A 21,842-nucleotide genomic window follows, 5' to 3' on the forward strand; every position below is an offset into this window, starting at 1 on the left:
TCCTGGCTGTAATCCCAACAGTTGTATACATTAAATAAGTATTATCATTTTTATTTTACATGTAATCTTTGTTTCCTTTCTGTAAATTCTAGACAGGTCTGTAAGTATGTTATTTGAAGAAGGAAAACAGGGTGTAGATGATCACACCTACCTATGATGTTCAGATGGTGAACAGTCCATCTAGTTTTCATCAGTCTATAAATATCTATGTATTACATATTATTTCCCATCTCATTATTTATGAGTTCATAGAGATCCACTTCAGATGGCAGAGTTCACTCTTTTTTTCTAGTCTCCATCCTTTTTCCCTTTCAAAATCTCCTCAGTATTTTGAACTCTCTGCTCTCCCCCTTGCTTCTGGCACCAGTCTGAAAGTCTTTGCTACAGGCTACTGGAAGGAGGTTCACCGGAAGCTCACAGTATCTAAATCTTTCAGGGTCTAGAAGGATGTGTGGGTGAGTTAGGCAGGCAGTCCATCATATCATAGAGGGGACGATAAATGACCCTCAATTTCATGGGAAATGTGATGAGTTGGAGAGAGAATTAGAGAGGAGGCATTGACTATTCAGTTCCACTTGACCCTTGACAAGTGATAATGAAGTTTTAGTTTTAACAAGTGTCCCCAGTTTAGCAAGAGATGTTGCAAATCTGGATGTTTGTACAAATATCTCAATTTAGAATACTGGTGATACTTTCAAATCCTTAAAAATAACCCAACACTGAGTAGGCCTAATAAAATGACCCCAAGGCTAGATTTGTCCCTTGTTTATCAACCTGAAACCTCTGCTTTATAACCTTCAAAAGCTTGAGAGGAGACAAAATAAACAAAACATAGCCCTGTTAATATCGACTGTCCTTCATCAAGTGACTGATGAATTATGCCAACAAGGAATCTGTCTTTTTATTCTGTTTTACTAAAGACCTCTTGTCTCCACTAAGGGCAGGGGTGAGAACAGAAGGGGTGAGTACAGAAAAAAAATCATCTCCTGCCACTCACAAATGAGGTACCTATGGCTCAAATATTTACTCTGGATAGGGTACCCATAGGTTCTAGTTTGCTGGGGACAGTTCTTGTTTACATCTGTTGTCCCACCCAGTGTTCATACTCAGAAGTATGCAAGTTAGGGAAATAAATTATATGGTGACATTAGTGCTGGTTAACCAAGTGTCATAGCTATTAACAGGCCACCATCTCATGGATGAGAAGACAAGTAACTAATTGTAGGTGCTATCTGAGGTAAAACTGTTACAGTGTCCAGATTCAAAGCCAGGTTAGCCAACTCTACAATCATAACTTTCTCCAATTCAGGCTGTTAAAGTTTTACTTTAAGCATCAGAGACCTATTTTACAGATACTGGAACTAAGGCTAAAAGAAATAAAATGTACTCAGACACATCACTTAAGAAGTAACAGAGCACAGATCTTCTGAGGTCAAGACTGCATACTTTCCTTGCAGTCTCCCTGTTTGGAAACAAAAGACCAACCATTATGCTATACATAACAATCACGACACTAAAGGTACAATTTGGTGATGCATCTGCTAAGAGAAATAGAAAACTTAGAATACGACTAATAGTTAGGGAGACACAACTAACTGGCATAAAAGAATGAGAACAATCCGTGATTCCATATAATTAAGTGCTAAATTATTCAGTAAGGATGAAGTTCTGAAGAGATTTCATGTGGGCTGGTATATTCAAAGAGAGGTGGTACATCAACCGGGCATTGAAGAACTTGGATGATGAACGACAGGTGGAGAACATTCCCAGAATAGAAAACAAAGAGAAGTATTTTTGTAAGGCAGATCAAGGAATATATTCTGACCCAAACTGAGAGTTTGTGCTGGGGAATTGAGAGAAATATGGTGGATAAATTAGATGGGGCCAGATTTTGAGAATTTTTTTAATGTGTAATTTTATTTTATCCATACATATACATAACTTTACATAATGCATAAATGTGGTTATATACATGCTTTTGAATGTATAGTCATTTTTCTTTTTCCCTTTTTTGGCTTCCTTCTTTCCCTCTCTTCATCTTTCCAGCCGTATTAACCTTCCTAGCCATGTTAACAATCCAGTATGTAGCTTTCTACATATTTTCTCTCTGTTCAAATAATCAGAGAGATTTCATGGTAGGATAAATCATAATTTACCATATTTCTGGGTATGAGTTTTCTTCCAGTGTTTTGCTACCAAGACCAATGATCAATAAACACTCTGACATATGGGTCATAATTTATGGCTGCTTTGTTTGTATGGGATAGACTTCTAGAAGGTGGATTATTGGTTAAAGTAGGCTCTAACGCTTCACAATTCCAAAGCAATGTCTGAAAGAAGGCTTTTCCCAACATCCGCTATAAAAAGAGGTATCAAGGCTGCTTTCCCTTCCTGCTAAAGTGAAAAGCTTGAAAATATGCCTTGTTATTTTAACTTGTATTTCCTTGATTACCAGAGAAAATATTTTTCCCATTTTAAATTATTTATGACTTTTTTAGATTAGAATTTGAGAATGTGGTCTATGAATACTCTACATTTTTTCCTTTTATTTTTTCTGTTTTGCTTTTCTTTTCCTTCTTTTTTGTTCTTTTCATCAATCAGGGTTCATTCAGGGAAATAGAATAAGAGATACTTTATGTATTATGCAACAGGAATTTATTATAGGAATAACAACATACCCTACTGTAGGAAATTTTTGAGAATAATGGTCCAAAAAGGGATATTGAGAGATCAGAGAAAAGTTGCTAAGCAGCCCTTCTGAAGCACGGAGGTGGCAGACAAATTAGAATGTGTCAGGGAATCTTGAGTGGGATCATGGTGGAACACTGTTGGATCAGCCTATGGAAAGGCTATTGCCTTTGTAACTGATGCTGGCATGGCATTTCTGTGGTGAAAAATGAGCAGGACATGGTCCCAGGAAGAACAAGAGTTAACTAGAATCTGTCTGCACCTCTGTGTCATTCTCTCATCACTTGTAAACTCAGTGACCTCCAGAGTGTAGTGGCTACTACTTCCTCTCAGCTAGCCTAATCTTGCACGAATTTCTCTTTTGATCCACTTTAACCTGGAACCATACAGAGAAGGCAATTCTGGAAAACACAGTTGTAGTTTAGTGAAGTTAAGCAGATGTGACAAAGCACTTGAGCAATTTTTATGAATAGCCACAAAATACAAAGATAATGTCTGTTAAACGAAGTGTGTTTATTGTTAGTATGTCATTGAGGTATTTGTTTACTTTGGTCAAATATATTGTTTAAATTTTTAGAGAAGAATATATTGTCTTCCATTACAGTTGCAATTAATTTCTTGATTGTCTAATAGTTTTGCTTTTGTATTAAATGCTGATGGTTTGGTACTTAAAAATGTATGACTGTTATATCTTATTATAAATTAAACCTTTGTCTTTACATACTGTGCATATTTAACATTTTAGTCCTTCGAGTGTGAAATTCTGTCTTGAGTGATATTAGTATTGCTAGACTTGCTTTCTTTTTTATTTCCATTTACCTGGAATTACTTTGACCACCACTTTATTGCTTTGCCTTAAATATTTTTATTTCTTACAAAGTACGTATCTTGATTTTAATCCAATATAAGTCACTGTCTTTAAATGGAAAAAAATGGGTCTGTTTATTTTTGGAATACCGGCTAATATACATTAAGGTGCAATGTATTTCATTTGTTTTCTGCTTGGACAATTTACTGTTCTTTTCTGATTCATTAAATATTACTTTCATTTTCCTTGCTTGCATAATCGGATGCTTTAAACCAAATTATTTTGTCTATTAAGATACATACTTCTACTTACCTCTTGTTTGATGCCCTCTCCAATAAAAGAGGGTCTTAGGACTGTTTTCACTTTCTACTTTTCCTCTCTCATTCTCCTCTCCCTTATTAGATATCTGAAACATTTTTACTTCCCCTACTCCCAACTACCTGGATTTGTTGAGAGAACTGATAACTAATTTGAATTTATTTTATAGCATGTCCTTTATTTTCAGTATTTTTATAGCTCTTATGTCAATTATCTCTAAAGTGTATTATTATCCACTTGAATTTAATTAAATAAATAGATTAACTTTGGTACTACTATATTTTCCTCTTATCTTGTAGTCTCTCTTCTGATTCATCTTCTTTTTTAGTAGAGTCTTTCCTTAATTGTTTAATCAAACAGATTATGTAAGTTATATCTTTATCAAATTATTGAAAATCCTCAAATGTCTTCCTATACTTGAGAATACATTATATCTTGTCTAGGTACGTGATTCCAGGATGAAGTCATTTTTATCCTCACTCTGAAGAAGCTATTTTAGTTTCTAGCATTGCAGATTAAAAATTCTGATGTCAGTCTCTTTTCTGTTTTCCTTCATCAATATTTTACTGATCTTCAGGTGACAAAAACTAATTTAGGGATTGGAAAATATATTCACTAGAGTAAACATGTAAACTTTCTTGAAAAGAACATATGAAAATCCTTGTTTTTATTGTGTAAATGTAATGCCATAAAATTTTTTCCAAAAGTTGAACCTTTGTTTTACAATAAAACACCACAAACTTGGAAGACTTGGCACTTCAAACATTTAGGGCTTATATAACCATTTGCTATCTATTCTTAAAGTAATTACAAAGATGTACTCTTTTTTTTCTGGTATAAAACATGCAAAAACTAAAAATATATATCCTGGCTGAATTTGGCACATAGATTCCAATATATATTTGTTAAATGTACTAAAAAGAACATATCTAGCTTTCTCCTATTACTTACAGGAATTATAGGAAGGGAGGAAGAGGTTCATTTGATATAAAGTGTGATTTACTGAATATTTTTCAAGGAGGCATAATGTGATCAACTTTTCAGTGATGCTAACACAGCTTCTTTAGATTTACTTTAATGAATACAAAAGCTATAATTGACACATTGATTATTGATACATAAATGGTTTCATGTCACCAATATTTATTTTCTAAGTAAATTCAATGGTATCTCATTAGCTAAATAATTAATTCAATGCTCTTTTCATCCTGTAACTTCTTTTTTGGAAAACTCTGTCTCTCCATCATATTAAAATGTTTGATTTCAGAGACCCCTTAAATTCAGATTCCCACAAAGCTTCCAATTTTAGATTTGAATCAATGAAGATTTTCTGTACCATTTCCACTACTTTTCTTCAGAGGGGAAGAGGAATAACCCTGGTCAAATGAACCATAAGGATTGTATTTCCCAAGTCAGAGCACATGCAATTCTCTTCTGGCAGACATGAATCAGATTATTAGAGGCAGAACAGACCTTAGGGAGCATCTAATCTATCAACCTTATTAGAGATGAGACACCTTGGGCCAAGAAGCAAAGTGATTTTCACACTGTAAGCCAGCAAGCCAGTTTAGACACCAGGAGATGTGTGAGACTCTAGAGTCTCAAAGCAATGCCCTCCTTCCACATTTCTTTCATAGTTTAACAAGGGGGCCTCCATGGCCAAGTGCTGATTTTTTTTCAATTTCCAATCTTTCCTCTAACTGGATTAAAATGGCATAATGATGTTTTCTATCCAGACTATTTTTAAATACTTATTTTGTATTTCTTTTTTACATATATTTTTCTAACATAAGTAATACATATTTGATGGTTAAGGGGACTGCATAACTTACTGTTCAAAACAGAACACTTTTTAAAGTTTGAGGCTATTAATAATTGCACTGTAAAAAAAGCAACCCAGAACATAAGCTCACTTTAGGAATGAATGGAGGATACGGTTAAAATATCAGTAAGAAAAGGGAAAAAAAATTCAGTTCACTCATATCTTCTCCATGTAAATTTAGCCATATTTTGAGTTTTATCATTATAGATATATCTATACATACATAATTTTTGCAAAAAATTACCTGACACTGCAATATTCTTTCATAGTCTGCTTTTATTAATAAACAATGTATCAGGAACCTTTTTTCCAGTAAAGAAATATTCATGCACACTATCTTTTTAAAGTATTGCTTAGCATTACATTTTTAATATCTTTTTAAAAAATGACAAGCCAGTAGACACTTTCCTTGCTTCAGGTGAACTGTTTATGTTCAAACAGAGACAACAGTGTATTTACAACCAGTCACTCTAGCTTCTCAGGGGTCAAGCATACATTATCTCTGAAAAATAAATAGGTAATTACAAAAGCTGCCTTCATCTCCACCTTGCCATTGATAAACACCCAAACAAACAATATAGCACAGGTCTAGACCAGTCAGACAGAGGCATCAAGCTACCAGATGAGAACCAGCCATAAACAACTAGTACCACCACAGCCAGAACACCAGCTGAGCGTCAGCTTTGCTCAAAAGTATAGAAATTCACCAAAATGTGGTAGAGTGGTCACTCTGGCCAGAGTATCAGTTGAAGAACTTATGAAGATGAGCAGACATAAAAATAAATCAACAATTATTACATTCTTAGACTTTCAAAACAACACAGGAAAAACAGTCTTTATGAAATTAATAGACTGGAATAAATAAGATCACAAAGCAATGTAAGGCAATCTTGAAAGGCAATTAATATACTGGGTTTATATTTAATTAATATGTAATTAATATACTGGGTTTATATTTAATGGGTTTATATATAATCAATATACTGGGTTTATATTTGAATGTGTTATATTAGACTATTTTCACAAATAATAAATAGCTGAGCAACGTGGAAAACCGTTTATTCAGCAAATGTGAATTTGATAATATTTTATGTGCTAGACCATCTTTTAGGCAATGTAAGAGATAAAAAATGAATCAACACGGTCTTCCTTAAAGCATTTCTTCTGAACTAGGAGAAAATTATGTGCCTACTTTTGAAAGCTTATATATATATTGCATAGTAGAAACATGTAAAAATGCCATGAAATATGTTAGTCATATTCTATAGGAATTACAGGAGGTTAAATTCACATCTAACTGGCTCTATACTGGGTGGATGTGGATACAGGAAAATTTCGTCCTGGAAATGCATTGCTCTGGGGCCTCGAAGGATGGGTAGGGGTTGAGAAAACTTACGGGTAGGATAGGAGTTCTAAGTAAGATGAGCATTTCAAGTGGAGGACACAGAAGCAGCACAAGCAGAGAGGCCTATGAGGAAGAAGAGAGGCCTATAGGATCAAAAGAGTTTCTAAAAGAGAGTCTTAGAAACAAGATTGCAAAGTGCTGAGAGCAGATCATGGAGCTCCTTGAATGGTAGACCAATGAACGTGGACTTGATTTTTGAGGCAATTTGAAGAAGTAATTGTAAGTTTTTCAGCAGAGACATAAAATACAAACTGTGTTAAATTTATCATCTCCTACTTTGTCCCACACATCTGCTTTCTTTTGATGCTGTCTTCTTAAGCAAATCATTTTGTGTTCCTGTCTCTTCAAAATACTGTGTGCTGGATTCAGAGAAGGTAGAGGCTCCAGATTTTCCTCCGCTGCTTTCTCTTAGTCACTTATATCCATCAGGAATGTCACTTCTGAATGCTTCTCTGAGCATATAGTCTGAATATCAGCAAGACTAACCTCCTTAATTCTGTGCTTATACTGTCACATGTGGCCAAGAATCGTAGGCTTTTTGGGAAATAACTGTTAAGTTGCACTCCACCCTTCCATTTATCACAGCATATGGTTTTTTGAAGAGCTTGCTTATGTCTTTAACAAAGTATGGATAGCAACTAGAAACAAGAAAATACTGAATATATTAAATATAAATATAGATATAAAATACACAAACTATTTTAATATAATTTCCCTTGGCTTTGCATAAGGAAGATGACAACTACCCAGGGCACTAAACAAGCATTTTTCTTGAAGTCATTTTAAATTTTTAATTGCATTGGTTTCTTTACTTATTCATTAGTAAGCATTTATTAAGCTTGTGTGACAAGAACTATACTGGTCTCTGAAGAAGCAGATATTCTACACTCAATCTGCTCTCAAGGGGACCACAGTCTCCCTCTAATAATGTCTTGCAAGGAGATCTCTCTCTTCTTCTCTCTTCCTACTCTGCAGATAAATCCATTATCAACATGACTTGGCTATTTCATTTTGCCCATCAATACCTTAAATGACTGGGTTCTAGAAAGGAAATAACTCAAAGAGAATTTTTATCTCTATCTCTGTTTCCATTTAGGCAATGAGGAGCAGAATTGGCAATTTCAATTTCAATTAAGTCAGTAGTTCAAGACCCAAAGAGGCAAGGACAGTTCCTACAATAGAGCACAATACAGAGAAACCTGTCATTGACTGAGCTGAGTGGTCCTCTTTCAGGATGCAAAAGAATAAAAAGCCTCCCGGTGATGTAAACAGCAGAGCTCCTTACCTCTCTGGGAGGCGAAAGTTAGCGTGGAGCCTGATAAAGTAATTACTTACCTAGGACACGAGACAGGTGGTGAGCTGTGGGGAGGAGAATGCAGCAGAATCTTCAGCAAGGAAGAAAATAAACAGGGTCCAAGACTGAAAAAGACAGAAAAATTGGTGTAGAACGACAAATATGGAGGGAGTTTAAAGATATATGTATACGATAAATATAAAAATCAATATAGATCATTTGTAGAAAGCATGACAATGACAAAAACAAGGAAGTATAAAAACCTTAATCCTCACTTGAAAAATTAATTATTCTGGACAATTTGTATGTTTCTTTCCTGTCTTTTTTTTTCTATCTTGCCAAACATAGTCAATGTCATACTACATATGATTTTGATCATACCCCCTCTCTGAAAATTATATAATTATTTTCTCATCATTAAAATTTGAAGAAAGAAGTTTGAAGCCAAAAATAGTAAGAAAAACCAAAGCAACAATCAGTTTAGCCTTGAGGCTATTTAATATTCATTACTAAACTTTCTACAATAGAGATGTTACTATCAAAATATTTCCTATTATCAGATCATAGGAACATTTAGTTTTCAGGAAGGTGTTTGCTCAAACCTCTCTTTCTGTACTCCCCAGTTCCAAAACACACACACTCTCTCTTTACACACACACACACACACACACAGAGCTTCTCCTTCTCTTTGTGTTGCCTTTCCTGTAAAGCAGATGGTGCTTGAAATTTCCTCAGTCCCTCACAAAGCTGTTCCTCTAGCAACCTTCCCTAAAACACAGATTTTAAAACAAGCAAAGATGTTCTTTGAATCCCCTGCTAGTTAATCTGTCAGTGCTGCCTGAAATGTTTCTAATTAAAAGCAATCAACTTTATGACAAGATAATTTAATCATAGATGCACTGCAGAGGTTAGGATGCAATGATGTTAGAAATAATACAAACTACTTTCTTTTTGGAAAAAAAAATTTTGAATGAGGTTCAAATTTGTAACTCATTTCTAGCTCCAGCACACACATCCTTGCTTCCTGCTGAGCTGTGGGTCAGGGAGTTGGTTGGAGAAAATCAGACTTCAGCAGAAAGAAGAGGTTCTAGGAAACAGAAGCTGTTACCTGTGCCTGGAGATGTAGAGTAGAACCAGAGGCTTGTAATTCTCTCAACTGTTCCTCCTGATGATGAATTTAATTAATGCTCACATTTCAAAAATATTTCTGACTCTAATCCTGATAATTTAAAATGGTTTTAAAAAGAGAATCAGATCTTCAGGGGTCATAATTATAGTAATATAATTTAGTATTTATTGACATTTGTTTCCTGCCAGGAGCTAGTCCTTAAAAACATTATTTAATTTAATTCTCACCTTTCAGAATTGTGTTGTAGTAGAATCCTGTGAGTTGGGTTGTATCAGAATGACCTGTAGGTTAAGTTGTATTAGAATTTTAACTGCAAATGAACAAAACAAAACAAAAAATACCCTTAGGGAAATTATCATTTATTGCTCTGGGTTTCAGTGTCCTCTTCTAAAAAATATCCATAGAATGAGCCTTTGTGGAGCTATGCTCTAGGTTTGTTCTAGATTTTCAGTTCGAGATAAACTCACGCTGAGTTCATTCTCCATAGCCCAGTATTTAGTGACTGCATACTGAACTCTTATTGAATGCCCAACATTTTCTTTCTGGAAAGACCATTATCCTTCTTTAAAGAAGGCTGCACATTCTTTGATAAACCTCCCACTGAGAGAGGAATCCAATTTCTCTCTTCTTGCTTCAGATGACTTCAGGCCCAGTCACTGAAACGCAAGAGAGACTCTGAGTCAGAACCACTAGGCTGAGCCTAGCCAACCTGTAAAAAAACCACGAGAGAGAATAAATGTTAGTTTTAAGCCTCTAGCTTCAGGGTGATTTGCTATGCAGTCATATATAACTGAAACATCTGCTTGCTCAAAGCTATGTTCTCTTTACTGTCCTTGTATCATGCCACAAGTAAAATCAAAGAGCATATGACAGCAGCTCAGCCTATTTGAGGTTTTGGAAATTTGGAAATCTCCGCATCTTTCTTTTTTCCAACCGCTGCTGTTTGGATGCTTCACTTGATTTTGCGTTGATCTCACAAACCTTCATAACTCAGGAAACTATAGACTCTTTTGCTTTGTGTCTGTTCAGCAAAATGTGACATCTTCCAGGAGGAACTTAGAGGTTTGAATTAGACAGCAGTGTAAGAGGAAAAGAGACTGTACTGAAAAATGTGTTGGGTTGGCTCCTGACCCTATGTTGGCCACTGCAGTGTAGCCTTTGGAAAGTCGCTTCACCCCTTTGGGTATCGAGTGCCTTTCTCTCTTGGGTAAGGTGTTGGTTTACGTGATCTTGAGACTTGTTCTGGGCCTCAGTCACTTTCACAATATTAGAATAATAATATTCTATCTAATTCATAGGGCTTTTATGACGACTAAATTAAGTATCATGGATAGTGTTTTTTCCACACCTGTTACTTAGTAGATAATAAACGTCCAGTGTCACTATCATATATGATTCAAGGTCTCAACAGCTGAAAAGCACAAGAACTCAAGTGTAAAACCGTTCTACTGGATAAGTGGAGGTTATCCATATGTCCCATATTCAAATTTGAGAGGGAAAGATGAAAACGTCTCTGCCTTTTCCATTGGGCTCCTCTCACAGCAGAGACCAACTTTTCCCTTCTGTAAATGCCAGTATTTACAGACCAACTTTTTAGGAAATCAATGCTTGTGCCTGGATATAATAACCAGCCGAAAAACTTGAAAAACAGGGAATTACTAGTGGCCCTAGAGATTTGCTCGGATTTATTTATAGTCGCTAAGAAAAGTCCTCCCCTCCCATGCCCTGCAAACCCCGCGCAACGCCCACCCACACTGCGGCACTGGACGCTGCGGGGACGCCGGGTTATTCCGTGAGTAGCCGCTAAGGGGAGCCGGACGCTGGACCGCCCTCCGACGTTGCCATGACGACGGTAGGCGCTCAGCCCCGGCAGCCGAGTGCCGGCTAAAGCAGGTGTCGGATTGCAGCGCGCTCGCGGAGGCTCTGGAATTGCAGGAGTCCGGGTGCCTCTGGTTGTCTGGTTACTGTTCCTTCGCCTCCCTCTCTTGGACAGCTTCCTAACCCAGCGGGGTCGCACAGAGTGAAAATGGTCCACCATTCAGGCTCGATTCAGTCCTTTAAACAGCAAAAAGGTCAGTAGGAATCTTGGTCCCCCTGGCGTCACGTCCCCACTGCATGCCCTTGTAGTTGTGTAGGAGCATCCTTTCCAGGTAATGCGATGCAGAGGTGGAGAACTCTGTGAAGTTAAAAAAAATTGTTCCTTTTTTTTTTTTAATGCCTCTTCACTCGCATCCGGGATGAGTCTGATTTCTGAGCCTCCGCACGGTCCCCGGGAGAAGCGGAATTCGTCATTTCAGGGAGTGATTTTACGTCGCTCTCTGCTAAGACTTTCAATGTATTGCAGTAATCCAGTCAGTAGGGATGGTTCTGCCAGCCCAACAGCGCTCTGAGGTTTGAAGACAGGAGTATTGGACCATGTTTACCCCAGGCTGAGATTCAGTCGGCTAATAAGCTTCACATAAGTGGATATCGTATTTGAGACTCTTTTACACGATCCTAGGACAAATGAATTTTTAGAGTTCCGGAAGTTGGCCTGTTGAAGGGGCTTTGAAACTTTCTTGGAAAACTTAATTTTGCTCTCGTTCTTGCTTGGTTCTGGGTTTCAGGTGTTTGTTGTCGTTGGTAGATTCCTATTCTGGGGACTTTGTGTTCTCTCTCGCCTCCTTTGTTTCTCTGGATGCAGTGATGTGTCTGTATGTTCAGAGTCAAATCAAGAATTTTTCCAAGTTATCCTCACTCCTTGGTCCTTGATCCTTATTTTGTTTAAAAGTTTTTTATAGAGCACATTTATTTTTAGGCATATTCCCAGTTTTCTGGAGTTTATCCAAAAACATTTATTAAAAATATAATTGCCAATTTATGAATTAATAATGGTAATTGTTCCACAGTTGACCTTATGGTACCTAAGATTTGTGAATTCTGGAATGGTAAATTTGCTCATGCAAAGTGAAGTAAATATTTACTTAAATATTCCTACTTTTTCCCTCACAGATGTTATGCTTTTCTTTTTTTTTGTCAACAATTGTTCCTGTGTAGATCTTTGACTTTTTTTTTTAAGCAAAAACTGGATGGACACGCCAGGAATAATTTAGTAGGGATTCCTGTGGTGGGCAGAATATTGGACTGAGTGAGCTTCAGCTTGCATAATTTCATACTCTGTTCAAGTCCAAATTCTCTAGGTTCTCTGAAAAATATGTTGAAATTGGGAGTGAAGTGAGAGACCGTCAGGGTGGACAAAAATTTCAGCTAGTATGCGGTGCTACTTCAAATCTAAATGTTCCAAAGAAAACTAAATTGCTTCAAGAAGTTGTGTGCTCTTTAATCATTATTTTAAACACAGACAAACTTTCAGAATGAAGACAAAAGTTATAGGAACTTTGTACCAGCTTCATACAATTAATATCCTGCTCTGCTGCACGGTTATGAGTGACTTATTTCTGGGACCTGGAACCTTGAAGTGGCCCCCACATAACATATTGTGTTTTTAAAAAGCAAATAATTGCCAACTACAGGACCAACTGTAGTTGCTCAAAGTGAGTGATAAACAATTATGCAAGTCCTGGCACTTCATATCATTTCCTTTATGATACATCATGAGCTATTTATTTTCAAGTCTTCCTTCACTTTTTGGCACAAAAGGCAACTTTAGCAGAAGGATAAATATGGAGAGAAGAAAGGATAGGAGAGGAAGCACCATTAAAGTGCTTCCAGTTAATTGCTTCTTTTTTTTTTTATTAAGGTTATGATAGATTACAACCTTGTGAGATTTCAGTTGTACATTATTGTTAGTCATGTTGTGGGAACACCACTTCCCCCTTTGTGCCCGCCCCCCAACCCCCCCCCCCATCTTTTCCCTGGTAACCACCGATCAGTTCTCCTTGTCTATGTGTTAACTTCCACTTATGAGTGGAGTCATATAGCGTTTGTCTTTCTCTGTCTGGCTTATTTCGCTTAACATAATACCCTCAAGGTCCATCCATGTTGATGTGAATGGGATGATTTTGTCCTTTTTTATGGCTGAGTAGTATTCCATTGTATATATATACCATATCTTCTTTATCCAATCATCAGTTGCTGGGCACTTAGGTTGGTTCCACGTCTTGGCTATTGTAAATAATGCTGCGATGAACATAGGGGTGCATGGGACTCTTGGAATTGCTGATTTCAGGTTCTTAGGATAGATACCCAGTAGTGGGATGGCTGGGTCATAAGGTATTTCTATTTTTAACTTTTTGAGAAATCTCCATACTGTTTTCCATAGTGGCTGCACCAGTTTGCATTCCCACCAACAGTGTATGAGGGTTGCTTTTTCTCCACAACCTCTCCAACATTTGTCGCTCTTGGTTTTGGATATTTTTGCCAATCTAATGGGGTAAGGTAATATCTTAGTGTAGTTTTGATTTGCATTTCCCTGATGATTAGTGATGATCAGCATCCAGTTAATTGCTTCTTAACCTTGAAGACATACTAAACTGACGATTAGCTATTTTAATTTTTCAAAGAAGAAGAGGAAAAACAATATTCTAGATGCTTTCTGACCCAGGAGACATGAAACAAAACTTTTAGGGGTCTTTTTCACCATAATATTAACTTGAAAACAGTGCATTGAAGTGGAGAAAATTCTGTATTGGAACTCTTGAGTCCTAAATTCTAAGTTCATTTTTGTAACTAGCTTAAAAACCTTGAGTGAAGTGTTTAATTTCTTTGGATTTTGCTTCGTATATAATAATGAAGAGCTTGAACTCCTGACACCTATGGCCTTTTCTATCTCTCTTGGTCTGTTTTATGGGAGGGGCAGGTGACAATGTGAGAGTAGAGATGATTTCCTCCTGGACCAGATAAAGAAGAAAACCCTGCTTTCAGTTCATTTGTAGGACGTACTTTAGCTGAGTAAACCAGTTTATGGGGATTATTTTTGTTTTGATAAAGTGAGATAATTTTTCCTATTTTGATTTCAACTTTATTATAGCTAGAAAGAACCTGAGATATCCAGAAAACACCCTTATTATAAGACTAAAAATTTCCACCATCACGTGAAAAACAGACGCACTGTATATTTAAACTCTGAGCCAGCATGGAGACTTTCCCATATATGTGAGAACTACGTACTAATAATCCTGGATCCAGATTCCTTCACTGAGTTTACTCCCTGTTTTTCAACAAATCAATATAGATGCCAGAATAGTTATCTGTAAAATGAAATATTATATGTGAAACCAAATTTCTCCATTAATTTAATTTATGATCTTCATTTTCAGCCCTCGATTTTAATCCTACAGATTCTATTTACAAGTTGTATTCTTTAATCTCTCTAAGCCTCGATTACCACCTCTGTGAAATGAAGCTAAAGTCTACATTGCAAAGTTTAATGTACTTAGCACTTTAGGACACAATTTGGGCTAAAAAATATGGTGAATAATAATAATAGTAGTTGTTATTATTATTGTTCCCAGGCTCATCCATCTTTTGTTGACTCCTTAGAAGTAAAAGAAACCCTTAGTGTTGCCCTTATATAATTTTTTGCTCTTTATTTTCCTTTGTCTTACTCAATTTTGTTACTTTGGGATTTTCTGAAGGAAAAGTGGACTCTAGACTGGAGTCCATCTAATGATTCCTTACAGTAGTCTTGAGTTACAATTCTAAACTACCCAACTCATCTGCCCATCCCTCAGGAAAACTTCCCCAAAACTCCTGTAGAGTAAATTTAGATATTCAATTCATTTCATAATTTTAAAATTCCATTGGAAAGAAATTGTGTTTGTTTAATCTCCATTCAACCCATATTTACCCAAGCTCTTACTATATGCCAGGCCCTGTGCTTAGTGCTGTTATCAAGAACACTTTCACTCCTGAAGCTGTTACTGAAACAACCTCCTCCTTCAAAGAACTTTGTAAGGTAGGAAGTCTGACAGGTTTGCTAAACACAGCCTTCTTGGGAATTATAGGCAACTCGGCATTTTTCTAGGACGATGTTGACATTTTGTTTCTTGGCAATGTCAGTTAAATTTTGTTTTCTGAAGAAGAAATCCATATGTATTTTTGAATTTTTATTCCACTTTCATTAAATTCTAGATTGTTTTATTAAGAGGCTTAATAAATTAGAAGGTAAAAAGTGAGTCATTCCACAGTTTGTCTGTTTCTGAGGTCCCAGGGGTGCGTTGGGGTCTGCTATGCTTACAGACAATGGGGAGTACATGTTTGCCTCTGCCTTCGCACATGTTGGGGGAACGCATTAGTTGGCAGATCAGCAGGGATTTCTGGTGATAGTCCAACTGTGTTTTCCAGCCTGCCTTGCTCTGTTTCACTTGGTTTAGGATGGATTCATGTGTCATACAAGAGTGGGTGAGAGAAGGAGAGTGTTAGTTCTGGCTTCTGGTGGCTATTTACCAATACAGCTAGTAAGACTTTGAGAGAAACCTGAGGTCACACCGAACACAACCTGTCCCTAAAGGCTTGGGCTTAATGGGGTCAGCTAAACCTGAGTGGTTCATCATTATACTTTAACCAAAGGACATTTGGTTAAACATGAAAAGAATGTTTTTAATGATTTCACAGAATCAGATACTTCCCACTCAAATAAGTGGTTTCATAAAAATAATCTTTACACTTACCTGGGGATTTGCAGACTGCAAAGCATTTTTATTCTCTTTTCTTCAAAATAAATTTTTCACTCTTGCAGGTGCCCACCTGTAAAGGCTCTTGGCAACACTCCCTTAACAGAAGGAACAGTGTTGGAGAAAATACCTAGTTTCAGAATCTCTGATATACGTTGTTTAAGCCTCCTTTTCCCCTTGCACTATCTTTAGGATCTAGAACCTTCTTATACTCTTACCTTGGTGAAACCAGAAAAAAATCTGAAGCCATTTATACATTGACAGAAATGCATTTACATGTATGTTAACTCTCCCTGGTATTTTTTTTTTTTTATTAATGTTATGATAGATTACAACCTTGTGAGATTTCAGTTGTACATTATTGTTAGTCATGTTGTGGGTACACCACTTCCCCCTTTGTGCCCTCCCCCCACCCCCCTTTTCCCTGGTAACCACCAATCAGATCTCCTTGTCAATATATTAACTTCCACCTATGAGTGGAGTCATATAGGGTTTGTCTTTCTCTGTCTGGCTTATTTCGCTTAACATAATACCCTCAAGGTCCATCCACGTTGCTGCGAATGGGCCGATTTTGTCTTTTTTTATGGCTAAGTAGTATTCCATTGTGTATATATAACTCTCCCTGGTATTTTGACAGTCTATTTATTTATTTATGACTGAAGGAGAGAAGGCATTGTCTTTTGTTAAAATAATTCCCAGCTATATAGCTATATAGGAAAACAAAAGTTCGGGGAGATATTTTAGTTTCAGGAATTACCCTTCTCTCAGGCTGGTACTACATGTCAACCTGGAGCATCAGAAATGACCGAGTGTCTGATCTCACTGAGAGCCCTCGGGTCTTCTGCTCTGGCCCTTAATATTCACCCTTCCCTCTCTTTTCTTCCACAGGGGATTTCCTAGATATTTACAGCTCTAGTTCCCCATGGATAATCTCTCAAGTAAGGGTGAACCAAACTATGAAAGGAATATGGAGATATCTCAATCCAAAAAGAAAACACACGTGTCTGGGACCATTTCTTAAAAACATGCTGCATCCCTCCAATGGCTCTGAGGAATTATGTGTTACTTCAAAGTAAGAACATTGATGTCTGAAATGATGACTTTTTAATTAGTGAAAATAGTGTATATTATGTGATAAATACATTTCTGTACTTGGGAATAACGAAAAATGATAAAGCTTAAAAGAAATTCCATCCAAAGTAACTATAATGGAAAAGTGTGAGTGTTTTAAAGCTATCTAGAAGTTTGGTTAACCAAAACATCATATTTCTTGAGGAATCTAGAGAACTGACATTTTCATTTGAATCTAGGATTTAACACTATACTCTGCATGTGGATGTTACTGAAAAAATAATATTGGGAGGGGCCAGCTGGGTAGCATAGCGGTTAAGTTTGCACACTCCATTTGGCAGACCAAGCTTCATGGATTTGGATCCTGGGTGTGGACCTACACACTGCTTGTCAAGCCATGCTGTGGTGGCATCCAACATGCAAAATAGAGGAATTTTGGCACAGATGTTAGCTCAGTGAGACAATCTTCCTCAAAGAAAAAGAGGGAGATTGGCAACAGATGTTAGCTCAGGCCCAATCTTCCTCACCAAAAAAGAAAAAAGAAAAAAAAATGGGGTTTGATGATTATATAAATCAACTTATCAAAAGAAATCCAAACCTTTAAAAAAGCACAGAAAAACTCTGCCTTCCTCTGTTTATTATTTTAGTATTTTATAATTGTGCAGATGTTTAGAAAATATTAATGTAAAATTTGTGGATTAATGTAAAGAAGTTGTACCTTGATAAGAAGAGGATTGACTCAAAGTTCCCTGTGGTTGAATCCCATCACTACTCTGTAACTTTGGGTAGTTACATTTTCTGAGCCATAGGTTTCTTTTCCAAAATTTTGGGGTGGTAATCCCTACCTCTCAGGACTGTAATAAAGGATAAATAATAACGGCAACAGCAAAGCAGCAGCAGCAGCTAATGTTGTGGGGCCGCTCCTACCACCCACTGTCCCCAAACTGAAAAGCACACTGCATTCCTTCATAAACTCACTAAAGCGTTAGTGGTTACATGTATTATTTTTCCTGTTTTCAAGATGAGGGAATTGAGGTTTAGATGTTACATCCATTGCCAAGTTAACTGTTAATGAGTGGTAGAGCTGGGGTTTGAACACAGCCCTCCCTGACTCCAGAGTCCACCTTTCTAACTGACCCACCTCCCAGTGGGAAGCCTCCTTGCTGCAGGTTCTCTGCAAGACAAAGAACTTAAGCAGCTGGAAGGCATCGAACGCCCATTGATTTCCACCACAGCTGTCTGCAGCTTGTTCCCTTGCCCTCCCTCTCCTCTGCGAAAATTTCAGAGTTCAAGGCACAGTTGTACACTTTCCAAGCTTGGTCATGGATAGTTCACTGTCCCTTCTGTGGCCTTAGTAAAACGGAAACAGAATAGTCTTCACGATCCTTTCCGACTCTACAGTTCATCACAGGTTACAGAAGTGTGAAATCATATCCTAAACCTGGCAGTGCATTTGTACAACCAATCCAGCTGTCCCTTCTATTATTGCCCTTCCTCCTAAATTGCACTGTAAACTGGCAATTACTTTAAATTCTGATTGGTTTCAACCCAACAGGCATGCAAGAAGCCGGTGCCAGCTGCAGGATCCAGGTTCACCAAACAATGAGTCCCCGTATTCACATCTTCAGTATGACTGAGATGCAATTGGCCTTGCAGGAGAGGACTTTTCTGTGGGTGAAATTGGGTGGACATGAAAGTACATTGCTGAAAGTATTTTGCAAATGCACTGAAATAGTCATGACACATTTTTTATCATTACGTTTCTACAAAGTTAATAGGCTGACCAAAAGGCATCTTCCAAAACTAACTCCTAAAATTGTGTATATATATTTTTCTCTCTATATATATATGTTTGACTTTGGAGTACTATTAACAGCAATTTGGGGGTGGGGGGTGGCTACTTTGCAAATATATGCACGAGATGTGGTTTAAACCACAGTTTCCATCACTCACTGGTATCTTTTTTTTTTTTTTTAAGATTGGCACTTGGGCTAACAACTGTTGCCAATCTTTTTTTCTTTTTCTGCTTTATCTCCCCAAGCCCCCCCTGTACACAGTTGTATATCTTAGTTGCACGTCCTTCTAGTTGTGGGATGTGGGACGCTGCCTCAACGTGGCCTGACGAGCGGTGCCATGTCCATGCCTAGGATCCGAACCCTGGGCCGCCACAGCGGAGCGCGTGAACTCAACCACTGGGCCACGGAGCCGGCCCCCACTCACTGGTATCTTAAGCAGTTTGTTTCATCTACCTTAGTTCATTTCCCTCAACTATAAGATCTAGGTTTCCCAAATTTACAAGATCTAAAAAGTCATCTGGAGTTCTTGTTAAAATGCAAACTTTTCAGTCTCTCAAGACTTAGAGAATCTCGTCTCCAGGGGAGGAGACTAGGAATCTGTGTTCTTAACAAATGTGCATCCTAAGGGATTCTGACGATTGAGCCCATTTGAGAAACAACTTTGTAAAATAATCCTATAACTATTTAAGCCCTGAGTGAGATAATGAATTTAAGTGAGGGGACTATAGTAAGTTGTAAATAGATGCTCTCTGTTATTAGTAGAGGCAAACTATATAGATTCTAGATACCTTAGCTGTATACATGCGTTTAGTACTATGAAAAGATAATGTGAGCTTTCTTTAGTGTATTTCTAATATTAACCATAATTCCCTGATCCTTCCTTTTTAATGTTTGATGAGGTTCCTAAATGAGAGTTACTGTCTTGTCTCGTTCACTGGACCCTTGGGTCAATGAGTTATTAGACTTCTAGAGAGCTCTCAGACTTTGTCTTCAGTTGTTCTATCATGGAAATACCCCAAATGCTGCCATTCTTTATCTTTGCTCTAGATATTTTAGTTCTTATTTTTTACTGTTTAACTTTTTGGAAAAGAAGGGGCTTTGGTGAATATTCTCTCATAATGAAATATCAGAATGGCTTTTTAAAAATAAAGTACCTGGTAAAAGTTTAGAGTTCTGCTTGATTTATGTATAGGGAAGATGTGTGTTAGGTATGTGTGTTTCTTTTTTTTTTAAATTTACTATCATAATTTACAGTCATTGTGAGAAAGATAGTGGGTGAAGTCAGAAGCAAGGACATGGAATCACACAGAACTGTATTTAAAGCTTAAGACTATTACATAGTGAGCAATCATGGGCAAGCTAACTAATTTCACTTGATTTCAATTTCCTTACTTATGAAATCAGAATAATAGTAAGTGCTATTGTTAAACACTTATTCTTTGCCAGACCCTGTTTAAAATGATTGCTTGTAGAAACCCACTTAATATTCACAAAGAGGAACTTCTAGTATTGTAATTTCGTAGATGAGGAAACTGAAGGACAGGAAAGTTTAGCGAGTGTTCAAGACTGCTCCTAGTTGTGTAGGCTAAGACGCCTGCCTGGCAGGCAGAGATGTCCTGAGGGCTAGCTCTTCTGTATGGTTAGTTCCTCCTGCGGGGCTTGCTGTAGAGTGGGCTCAATACCTGGCAACTAATGTTTGTGTGTGTGTGTGTGTGTGTTTTGAAGAAGATTGGCCCTGAGCCTACACCTGTGCCCATCTCCCTCTATTTTATACGTGGGGCACCTGCCACAGCATGGCTTGACTAGTGGTGCATAGGTACGTGCCCAGGATCAGAACTGGTGAACCCCAGGCCTCCAAAGCCCACTATGCCATCTGCTGGCCCCAGAACTAATGTATTTGTAAAACACCGGTAGCTACCTACTCCACCTCCAAATCGCTAAGATTAAAGGCTGTCCATTACTCAGCACAGGGTTTTTGCTCTTTACCTACGTAATCTTCACTACCTACTTGGTTGCACCAACATTTCCCAATTCGTCTTTCAAATTATTCTCCCAAAGTTTAGCTGATTGCAAAGATTCAACTTCTTTTTCCTTTTAGGTAAAGTGAGTTTAATTTACTAAAATCAGCTCAGTTTAGACCTATTCAAAAGACAAAAAAGTGTATTTTAGCTGTGAACTGGTAGAGCTCACAGACATGGTGGTACACTTCCAGCCAGTGGTATACTTCCTAGGCTACTTGCCTAAAATTACTGCGAGTACAGACTGAACATATTAATGCAAGATGTCCTCAGACTTATAATAACAGAAACATAAATGGTTAAGAATTTGAGTGGAGGTGTCAAACAGCTTGGATTCAAATGATGCTTCTATATGATTTGCTATGTGTGATTGTATCATCTTTGCCATAATTTTTACTTCTCTAAATTTCTATTTTTCTTCTATATAAATTTGTGCTGATAGAGTGGTTTTGAGGATGGATTGTTATAGTGCATACTGAAAAAATAAGATTTTTACCAATCTACCTCCTCATTTTTTTTTTTTGCTACCTTTTCTGATCTTAAAAAGTTCTAAGACATTTCAGTACAACTTATGCTTGCCCTATAAATGGTTCTACAAAACTTAGATTAGGAAAAGTCAAATTTAACACACTTTCCTTACATTTCAGTACTTAGGCTAATTTCTTGGAATCATGGCATATCTATGAATTTCAACGTAATAAGGGTTTAAATTTAGAAAACAAATTTATCTTAAAATGATCCACATGTATTGTTAATCTCTGAATTTGCATTTATTTCTGCTATAACTTTAGTAATTTTTGATTATTTATGATCTATTGTTATGCTTACAAAAATTGTACAGCAATACTGTTCATGGAATGAAAGTATGGAAAATGACAA

General features: G+C 37.1%; 1 protein-coding gene across 5 annotated transcripts in view; it reads left to right on the forward strand.

Moving 5' to 3' along the window:
- The window catches only part of ANO3 (anoctamin 3), a 439,146-nt gene that overhangs the window by 134,221 nt on the left and 283,083 nt on the right, over window positions 1-21,842 (forward strand). The window contains exon 1 of one of the 5 annotated variants that reach the window (XM_014831448.3): window positions 11,336-11,536. The exons of the other annotated variants lie outside the window; for them this stretch is intronic. Within the exon in view, the coding sequence (XP_014686934.2) occupies window positions 11,491-11,536 (46 nt within the window). The 5' untranslated portion in view covers window positions 11,336-11,490. Of the gene's footprint in view, window positions 1-11,335; window positions 11,537-21,842 lie in introns of those variants that run through there. 5 annotated transcript variants of the gene reach the window in all.

Source organism: Equus asinus, chromosome 20, assembly GCF_041296235.1.
Source record: "Equus asinus isolate D_3611 breed Donkey chromosome 20, EquAss-T2T_v2, whole genome shotgun sequence".
Classification (NCBI taxonomy): domain Eukaryota; kingdom Metazoa; phylum Chordata; class Mammalia; order Perissodactyla; family Equidae; genus Equus; species Equus asinus.